The 10845-nt window shown below is 27.4% G+C and overlaps 1 protein-coding gene across 5 annotated transcripts; it reads left to right on the top strand.

The window, feature by feature from the left end:
• Positions 1 to 1842: 1842 nt before the first annotated feature.
• LOC137832663 (equilibrative nucleotide transporter 3) lies at positions 1843 to 9522 on the top strand. 5 transcript variants are annotated; one of them, XM_068640958.2, is made up of 10 exons: positions 1843 to 2058; positions 6561 to 6673; positions 6777 to 6881; positions 7072 to 7227; positions 7340 to 7483; positions 7631 to 7736; positions 7910 to 8085; positions 8173 to 8333; positions 8740 to 8998; positions 9216 to 9522. In XM_068640958.2, the coding sequence occupies exons 2-10, from the start codon at positions 6632 to 6634 to the stop codon at positions 9324 to 9326; spliced, it is 1260 nt and encodes a 419-aa protein (XP_068497059.1). In that variant the 5' UTR covers positions 1843 to 2058; positions 6561 to 6631; the 3' UTR covers positions 9327 to 9522. The 5 variants fall into 5 exon arrangements, with proteins under 5 accessions (XP_068497059.1, XP_068497061.1, XP_068497060.1 ...); XM_068640960.2 differs by having other exon boundaries at positions 1845 to 2058; positions 8892 to 8998; XM_068640959.2 differs by having other exon boundaries at positions 1845 to 2058; positions 6554 to 6673.
• Positions 9523 to 10845: the final 1323 nt, after the last annotated feature.

Raw genomic sequence — 10845 nt, 5'->3', positions numbered from 1 at the left:
TTTATGATCAACATATACTTATTTAGTATCACCTTATATCTCTTATATTTATCCTATTTTGATTTTTTTTATATCTTTTATCTTTATCTTATTTTGTTTTACCTTTATTTTATATGTTTTATGTTTTTAGTTATTATTTTTGTTCTTTCATTCTTTATTTATTTTAGTTATTTTTTATCAGAAATAAAAATAAAAATAATTTGAATTTAATATAAAAGGATAAAAAAGTAAATTTAAATTAATTAATTAAATAATATACTGTATACAGACTTTCTTCGCATAGTTGCGAAGAAAATTTTTTCTTGATTTACGTGTTTTTTAAAAATAGTTACCTTGATTTTCCAACTCAACGTTTTTCTTTAAAAAAACAAACGGTGCCTAAAGCCGGAACGAGTAAAAAAAGCTTTCGAACTTGGGAGATGCGAAAAAGTATCAGGTTCTTTTTTATATTCCTTCTTCAAGATAGTACGCAAGGTGAAAAAATCCCTAATCGAATGGCCTAGCTTTCCTTCTTCCTTTTTCATTATTATTATCTTATTTTATATTTAGTATTAGATCAATCATGGGTTTCACTTATTTATATAGTTGTTTTTTCAATAATGTTTGCGTAAGTGTTTTTTCTTTTACACTAATGTAATTGTATATCTGAAAAATTATGTTTGATTGTAATTCACCATTAATTAGTATCTTTTGTCTTTCAGGTGTTAGATATGATGCTTGATATTTCTATATATTCGATGTACAATTTGGAAACAAAGTCTCACAAGAAAACTTCCTGTTTCTAAAATAGTATTCTTTTCTTTTAATTCTCATAATTTTGAATCTCATACTTTTTTGTTAATATTGGAAAACATGTTATTCTAAAGTTTACAAAAGATATTGTTGGCTAATTCTGTCTCATCGGATTTTATATTTTATTTTATTTTATTCTCGATTACAATTTTCAGTTTTTGTTTATATTAATTTTATAACAATAAAATATAAAGAGATAAATGAATTTTTATATTTTCCATAACCTCAACCAACAAAGAACCTTCCTCCTCAAGCCTTTTCGCTGCCAACCTTACAAATTAAACAATTTTCAATAACACGTGAATCACATGAGCAAATAAATTTGAGTTTAATTATTTGGTGTTAATAATTCATGGTTTCAATCAAGTATTTTAAACGTTTTGTTTGAAAAAGTTTTAAAAAATTAAAATGACTTTTAATTGATTAAAGTTATTTCTTTTTATTTAACTATATACTTTTAGCAAATTACACTTTTAACAAAGCATTTGTAGCCTTTTTGTAAGTATAAAATCTCAAAGCCGATAAATTTTTTTAAAAAAACTCAAAAATAAAATTATAAACATTATCATATGAAAATATTAAACACGTGCACCACCATCCGTATTAAATATAACAAAAGTTGCGCACAGTTTTTCTTGTTTTAAATGGAAAAAACGTCCTGTTTTCAATCTCCAGTTGGTACAGAATATATTAATAGTATAACGCCATTTTTTTTCTTTCAAGAAAAAAATTATCAATTTTCTTTGAGCTTTATCTAAGAAAACAAAATGAACAAATAATATTACAATATTTTATAGTGTGGTAAGTCAATAATGTTAATTCCCTAACCCGAAGTGAGGGAATAATCTATACTATTAACTTAAACAAAATAAATAATAATAATTTATGAATAACCTTAATATAGACTCTATTCAATTACGATTCTAACATTTATAAATATATTTAATACTTTTTTTAAAATTACGAGTAAATTATTTTAAAAGGAAATTAATGTGATTAATTAATTAATATTTTAAAATTAATAAATACTAATTTGATTCAGGTGAGATTCTGATTTAAATGCACAGATCTGGAAGAGACGAAAACGGAAAGAAGCGGGAGCGCGTGTGCAGAAGTGGGAAGGGTAAGAAGAAGCAAAGTCTGCGAGTGATTTGTTATCATCTTCAGAACAACAATTCTGCATCTGCTAAATCTCATGTGCAGAAGAAGAGGGAAGAGTAAGAACAAGCAAACTCTACGACTCATTTCACAATAATTCTGCATCCGGTGAGTATCAAAACCCTTATTATTCTAATTTTCTTTATATTTACTGCATACTGGATTCTTGCTTTTGTGAATGAATTTCACCGCACCGAACGTGTTTTGTGATTACTAGTTGTGATTCTTTGTCGACATTTTACAGATTGATTCAATTTGATATGTACTGATGCTATGCTTTTATATCTCTTTTTCTTGATATTTGCATTATAATTACTAATACAGTAGTTGAATACCATTAGATTTATGAATAAGAAAATTGGAAGATATTTGAAAACCAACTGCCAGATCTTTTAATTACTAATTTAGTGGTTAAATTTTTTTATTATATAATTTTATTATTTGAAGTATGAAAATTTTTGACAATTAGGAATTGATCCCATCACATCTAGGAATGCATAAACTCCAAGCATAACTTTGTGTATTGTAAGTTGAAAATTCCTATTGTTTGGGTTCAAAAGTAAATAATTATTGTGTTTGTGTATATGATTTATTTTGAAGTTTTTTTTTAATAAAATAGAATTGAATCGAATGTTGTCATTTTTCATAATTTATTGTCTTAACATTAATTAATCATGTACAACTTACTCTTTTTTTTTTTCTCAGACTTTCAATTATATAAGTACGACTTTGTCATGTCTACTTAAATATTATCATCTTTATGTATTTAAAGAATCAACACAATGATAAATCACATCATATATATATATATATATATATATATATTTTTTTTTTTATATTATTCATATATTAAATTTTTACTCTAGAAAATATTACAATAATCACACTTAAATTATCATAATTTATAATATTTCTCACACTTAAACATCTTATGAAACTCTTATATTAAACATGTAGTAAATACTAATATTTGACTCATATAAACATCTTCTCCTTTTTGTGTGCGAGAATGCTATGTTGCACTTACTTTTATAATAATAATAATAATAATGCTTCCTTGCATTTCCTTTATAATAATTTTATGTACACTTATTTTTTTTTATAGTTTCTTACATCTTAATCTTAATGTTCTATGCTTAACCCTACACCTCTAAATATCAATCCCCATATACTCATGACAAAAAATAGGACAAAGATATTAGTAGGTGTATACTCATACTAGATATCTATATATAATATACATTAATAAGTGTAGGTCCAAGATTTATTTCTATTTACATTTGTATTAATTAATTATTATTTTTTAATATCATGTACATCTTACTTTTGTTTTTTTTTTCTCAGAAATGACTTGTATGCACATGGTTGACATGACTACTTAAATATTATCATGTTATGTATTTAAAGAATTAATACAATGATAAATCACACCATATTCATATATTAAATTTTCACTCTAGTAAATATTACAATATCACACTTAAATTATCATAATTTATAATATTTCTCACACTTAAACACCTTATGAAACTCTTATATTAAATCTGTAGTAAATACTAATATTTGACTCATACAAACATCTTTGAAAATTCATTCTCTTTTTTTTTTGTGCGAGAATGCTATGTTGCACTTACTTTATAATAATAATGCTTCGTTGCATTTACTTTATAATAATTTTACGTACAATTTTTTTTTATGATTTCTTACATCTTAATGTTTTGATATACATGATTTAGATCATGATTTAAACTAAGATATTTTTTCCAATGGTTTTCCAATGGATTTCTATGCTTAATCTTACATTGTTATAACATTATCTTAATATTCATCTCCATATACTCATAAAAAAAAAGGATAACGATATTAATAGCTATTAAGATACACAAACACATTATACTATAATGTCATACTAGATATCTATATACAATATACATTAATAAGTATATCCAAGATTTATATGATATTAGTAGTTATTAAGATACACGAAGACATTATACTATAATGTCATACTAGATATCTATATACAATATACATTAATAAGTATATCCAAGATTTATTTCTATTTGCATTTGTATTAATTAATTATTATTTTTTAATTACTTTTTTTTATTTTTTAGAAATGAGTTGGTGTGCTTACAATTATATACGCACATGGTTGACTTTGTCATGACAACTTAAATATTATCATCTTTATGTATTTAAAGAATTAAACAATGATAAATCACACCATATATATTTATATTATTCATATATTAAATTTTCACTCTAGTAAATATTACAATAATCACACTTAAATTATCATAATTTATAATATTTCTCACACTTAAACACCTTATAAAACTCTTATATTAAACATGTAGTAAATACTAATATTTGACTCGTACAAACATTTTGCAAAATATAAGATAAACTAGCCTACTTATAAAATTTTAATTATTTATTTATTTTAAAATTATACCACTAAAAAAAATTAGGTTTATTATAAATTTATTTATTTTTATTTAAAATGGTAAAAAGAAAAGATACAAGTAAATATATAATTTATTCTAAAATTTCTTTTAAAAGTATAATTTCCAAAGTATATTTTTTATTGAAAATTGATATAAAAAATAAACACATTAAAAGTAAAATATTATTTAGTTAAAATAATATTATTTGTATGAGATAAAGAATATTTAAAATTTATATATTGGTTTTTTTTTCTATTAATATAATGATTTCTCATTTTATTTTTTAAATGTTTTAATTTGGTTACATTTTCAAAATTTTAGTTAATAATTCTATTTTTCAAAATGTATGGTAACAACATTATAATATAATAATATAAACAACAATCATTATATCTTAATGTGTTTACTTGAGATATTAATTTGCACTTTTTAATAATACCCTCGTATATATTTTTTTATTTGTATAATCGATTTCAGTTGATTACATTAAAACAAAATAATATAGTTCATTTTAATACTCATAAAATTAATTGTTAAATGTTTCGTACTAAATCGATATATATATAAGTAGTCGGTAATGAAGGGTATCGTTTAAAGGATGATTTTTAGTCATTAATTTTGAAGAGATTGACATCTTGAGTTTATTTTTGATACTTAGTCATCTGTTTTTAGGAGACCAGTCTCTCAAGTCTTGTATCAATTAAAGAAAGATATTTAGTCATTGATTATAAAAATATTGACTTTTTAAATTTCCTATCGCCCGAATGATGATATTTAGTCATTAGTGTTGAGGAGATCAAATTTTTGAGTCCTCGCCCAAATGATTATTTTTAGTCATTAATTTTGAGGAGATCAACCATTCGCATCCCTTGAACATATTTTTAGAGATCTAATCAAAATTCTTGGAGAAAATCCTAGAAATCGACCAACTAATTTACAATTTTCGGAATCCATGAGATCTTAACGCATTATATGCCATAACATTATGGGAAAAACCTGTGAAGTAGAATAGTAATTAAAAGAACATACTTGATTACTCTTTTGTTTTTGTGGACTTCATAGTGTTTGGGTAGGTTTAATACTTTTTCCGTTGTCCTTTATAAAAAGAAATTAACTTCAGAATATTAAAAAGAATAGTTAACTGTATATATTAAGTTTTATTAATCTTTTAGTAATATTTTTAAGATGTTATTCTAGTAAGATAAAAAGTACACATTACTTATCTAACCAAAAGTTAAACATAGATTAAGATTAGGTATTTTAAAAAGTATAATTAAATAAAATAATTAAAAAATGCATATAAATATATGTTTTGTTTTCTTGTAATAAAAAGGAGACAGTAGAACACAAATGTAGGATTAATGACATGTTTATAAGAAACATGCAGTGATTGCTGAAGAAAGAAGATTTGGGCCGGACTTGGTTCGTTATGAGGTCGTTCAGTAAAAGGGTTTATTCTTTAGGCAAATCTGTGCCTTTCCTGCAGCATCCTTTTACTTAAAAAATAAGCATTCTTTAGGCTTATTCCTTGATATTATTTATTACACTTGTTTTTAGTTTTTAGAATATAGAATCTTAATTTTTTTCAGAATTTGAAAATTAAAATTTATGAGTTTTTATATTTAAATGATTGGTGAATCACCCAAGTTAATGTTATTCATTTCTTCTTAATTATTCGTCTTCTTGACTCTTAAATCGTAGTTCACTCTATTCATTTTTAATAGCAAGCCACTGATAAGAAATGGATCTAACCATTCAGTGAAGAAGGTGTTGTTAATTATTTATACATAAAACGTACAACAAGATATTCTTCAGATAATACCGATGCTATTTTTCTCTTAGTAAATTTGGTTGTTGCCTCAGCGAGCTTTAACACCATAAACCATCAAGCTTGTGTCATTTATTCTTGTACTTCCATATCGGTTGTTCTTGTATTTTTGTTGTGAATCCGTCAATTCCCACAGTAGGCACCAGTTATTCAATACCTTAAAAAAGAACACAGTAGCAGGTGCAGAGAAATTAACAGGGTGAACCATATAAATTTAAGTTCTTTGTGCTTGAAGATTTAAACTGCGCCAATAGTGTTGTTCATCTATATTTGTTCTCTTTCTAATTTATTCACCCATTAATCAAAACGTACTTTCTTATCCAAGGACTCAGATATCTATGGACTAGCAGTTATTGTTGATAAATATTAATTATCCTCAAGGTTTACTTTAAGAGGAGTGATCATGGATGCCAGAGATTACTGTGGAGCAACAAAAAAACCCGAGGTAATTGCAATTTTCACTCAAGAACTTACTGCTAACATGTTTAATGGTAATACTTCTCTATATGGAATTTGTTATCTAGTCGGTTTGTTTTCATTGCAACCAGGGAAAATATGAAGCAATGACAATTTGTTTCATTCTTGGAATCGGGTCCCTTGTTTCCTGGAACAGCATGTTGACTATAGGAGATTACTATTACACACTGTTTCCCGTAAGTAATTCATGGTGCTTTCAGTTTCTGATAGGACTTGAAATAACTCTACAATATCTTTTTTCCCCAACAATAGATGTTTCTCCTATAAAAGATGGGAAATGGAAATTTTCTAACTGTGATTGACCGATACTTCTTGAAATATGGGTTGTATAATTCATTCTAAAGAATCTTTTGTTGGACTCTGAAGAAATATCATCCTGCAAGGGTACTTACCTTGGTCTATCAACCATTTGCAATTGGAACAATGATAATACTGGCATACTATGAGTCGAAGATCAACACTAGAAAGCGGAATTTGGCTGGATTCACTCTTTTCTTTATTAGCATTTTCTTTGTTCTTGTTGTAAGTACACCATTTCCATTTCTATAATTTGCAGCGTCTCTGATATGTGTAATTTCCGTAGTGAGTCAGTGACTTATTTTCCTTGGTCATCAAGCTTCAACTATTGTGACAGGTTGATCTAGCAACATCAGGGAAAGGAGGAATTGGACCTTATATTGGTATATGTGTGCTTGCTGCTTGTTTTGGAATAGCAGATGCTCAGGTCGAAGGTGGCATGGTAGGAGAGCTATGTTTTATGTGCCCTGAGTTTATCCAGGTTTGTCTTTCATATAATTTATTCAATATCCTTCAGTGATAACCTTTTTAGTTACAGTTCCTATGTATTGGAGGCGGGGTTTACAAACTCGTAGATTGAGGTGTTCTTTTATCTTTTTTTACTTAAATAATACATACTGTTATGCAGTCCTACCTTGCTGGTTTGGCAGCATCAGGGGCTCTGATTTCTGTTCTGAGAATGGTGACCAAGGCAGCTTTCGAGAAATCTAATAATGGACTTCGCAAGGGAGCAAGTATGTTGTTATTCTTATTTACAATGATCATCTACATTGGTATCTTATACTGTCTTGATTGGTTGATTTTAATAGAATATTATTTTGTCATGTATATTTCAAAATGCATGATGATTCTTAGTGCAGTAAAAGTTGTTTCTTTAAAGTAAAGAGATGGTTTCTTATTTTTGCAGTACTATTCTTGGCAATTTCCTCATTCATTGAGTTAGTTTGTATCTTCCTGTATGCAATCTACTTCACCAAGTTGCCCATAGTGAAATATTACCGTTCAAAAGCAGCGTTAGAGGGATCAAAAACTGTTGCTGCTGACCTTGCTGCTGCTGGAATTAGTACAAAGACTAAAGATCAAGTAATATAATTATGCTAAAACAAGAATACTTCATTCTCGTGGAAATAATTTTGTATCATCTCCTAAAATGATTTGGAACCTTTGCAGGGTGGAGATGATGATAAGCAACAAGAGCGGTTGAGCAACAAAAGATTATTTCTCGAGAACCTTGATTATGCAGTTGATATATTTTTTATATATGCAGTAACACTGTCAATCTTCCCTGGATTTCTGTATGAAAATACTGGGACACATGGGTTAGGCACATGGTAAGTGCTTTGTGCTTAGTCTTATTTAATCCAATTGCCTTTTGACATGACTTTAAGCACCACTCCTATCCAATCAGTAGAAGAGAGAAAAACACAATAAATAGATGAGACCCACCTTTTCCACTTTATGTAATTAGAATGTAGATTTGACATTTCTAGAAATCATTAGGTAATCTTATATCACATAGTTAGGATTTATCTTCACATTTTTTTGTCATTAAGTGTTATTAATTTATTATAGATTAAGAAAATGAATATATATCATATCAGTCAGACGTGGTGATTATTTATCTTTAACACTCCCCCAACCCTATGAAAAAAATTGTAAAATGAAAGCATTTGATGACTGATGAAACTGACAGCAAAAAGTAAAAGGAGTTTATTTGGGCACTGGTTATCTTTGCAGGTACCCAGTTGTTTTGATAGCTATGTATAATGTAGTGGATTTGATATCAAGATATATTCCCATTGTGCCATGCCTGAAGTTGGAATCCAGAAAGGGTCTGCTAATAGCAGTCTTTTCTCGATTCTTGCTGATTCCAGCATTCTACTTTACAGCAAAATATGGTGCGCAAGGATGGATGATTTTTCTCACCTCCTTTCTGGGACTCACCAATGGCTATCTCACTGTGTGTGTTCTTACTGTGGCACCAAGAGGTTACAAGGCAAGTTCATCTAACTCAACTCTCAAATATCAAACTAATGGGTGTGCACTTGAACTTCAAATGCATATAATGACTTGGTTATATTTGCTCACCAAGAATTTAAGTATCTTCTTAATCACTATTTAATTCTTTAGTTAATAAAGATGGATGAAAATATATATTTATTTTTGTAGCCATTGAGAAGTGTAACTTTGGAGTTTGTGGTGTTGCATTACAGGGTCCAGAGCAGAATGCTTTGGGTAATTTGCTTGTCTTGTGTCTTTTAAGTGGCATATGTGTTGGAGCTGTTCTTGACTGGTTATGGATCATTGGTAAAGGAACATTCTGAAGATTACTAAATCTATATTTATTCTCATTAATCAACCACAGTCACTTTGACCTTGTTTTGTGCTTTAACTCTTCCTAAATAAATTAATTATTATAGGTGACTGCCATTGAATCAATGAATGAATGCTTTTAAATGTTGTCTAGTTAAAATCTTGAATGTTTAATACTACATAGTCCCAAAGTCATTTTATGATAAATTGCACATTTCTAGGAAAATCTTCAACACCTTCAGTGTTGGTGCTGTTTAAAAGTATCTGCAGTGCTAATGCACTCATCCATTTGCTTCCATTTTAAACTAAATTTCTAAGAAAATTTAGGCAAAACGCCTTAAAAATAGATTTAACTAAAATTTAATTAATTTTTTTTCTTTCAATTATACTTTTTAAATGTCCATTGGAGACTTCCTTATAACCGAAACATCAAATGATAGAAAGAAATTTTGTCGTATGTGTAAAAAAAATGTGCCGCAAACATTCTAATTAAAATAAATATAATAATAAAATGTTCTTATCACTTTTCTTGTCTAATTTGGAGGACCAACTATCCAACCAAAGTTATCCCATATAAAAACTTTTCCCTCATGGTGTTGTCAGGTGAAACGGAACGACCAAAGAGAACTACAATCAAAAGTTTTTATTCTTTGTGTATGATGTTTTTAGTTCTAACGTAAATGTTTTGTTCGGATTTGACGGTGGATCTGAGACTGAATTTGAGATTATTTGATATTAGTTAATAAAACAAACAAATTTTGTAAATAAGGTATTTGTTAAGAAAAAAAATCAATATAAATAAAATGATTGCATAAATATGGGAAATAAAATGTGAGGAGCAGATATTCGTATGTATGTATAAATATGATCATGCAAAATTTATTATGAATTTCAACAGGAATGAGAGAAATAAGAGATAAAAAAAATATAATAATTTATTTTTCTGAATTTTTCCAGATTGTGAGTTGAATGTTTGTTGTAAACACCTATTTTATAATTTTCTCTTTTGAATGAGAGGTCTACATTAACCCGGAAGCGTAGGTATAATTAGTTAAACTCTGTTATTTATTTTATATTTATTTTGAATTTTATTGGTATCATAACTAGATTGTTATTATTGTTTATTACTATAAACGGTCTAGAGAATCAAATTTGAATGAGAACAATGGTTGCAAAGGAAGGAAAGGTGAGAATTGAAAAGTTTGATGCTAAAAGACATAAAAGATGAAGATCTAACATTTTTTAATAGGTAAACCATCAGAGTTATTCATTTCACATTATTCCACAATGTTGCATTGAATATTGGAAAAGAAAATACCACAATGAGTCTTATGGAGACTCTGTAATAATATATGAAAAATCGTCAACATCAAACAAAGTTCATTTGATGGGGGTGGTTATTTAATTGTGGATGACTGAAGGTGCGTTAGTAGCTCAACATTTCAACAAACTCAATTGAGTTCAATTGGAATCAAATTTGATGAAGAAGTATAAGTATTGATACTTTTGTCTTCTCTAACAGAAAGTTGG

This window comes from Phaseolus vulgaris, chromosome 6 (genome assembly GCF_051622355.1).
Source record: "Phaseolus vulgaris cultivar YP4 chromosome 6, ASM5162235v1, whole genome shotgun sequence".
NCBI lineage: Eukaryota > Viridiplantae > Streptophyta > Magnoliopsida > Fabales > Fabaceae > Phaseolus > Phaseolus vulgaris.
This window is presented reverse-complemented; position numbering and strand designations above follow the sequence as displayed.

Excerpts from the sequence above, each read along its gene's own strand:
- LOC137832663 (XM_068640958.2), top strand. The coding sequence starts at position 6,632 with ATGGATGCCAGAGATTACTGTGGAGCAACAAAAAAACCCGAG. Across the intron at positions 7,737-7,909 it reads TGGACTTCGCAAGGGAGCAA|TACTATTCTTGGCAATTTCC; the intron begins GTATGTTGTTAT and ends TTATTTTTGCAG. Across the intron at positions 8,999-9,215 it reads TGGCACCAAGAGGTTACAAG|GGTCCAGAGCAGAATGCTTT; the intron begins GCAAGTTCATCT and ends GTTGCATTACAG.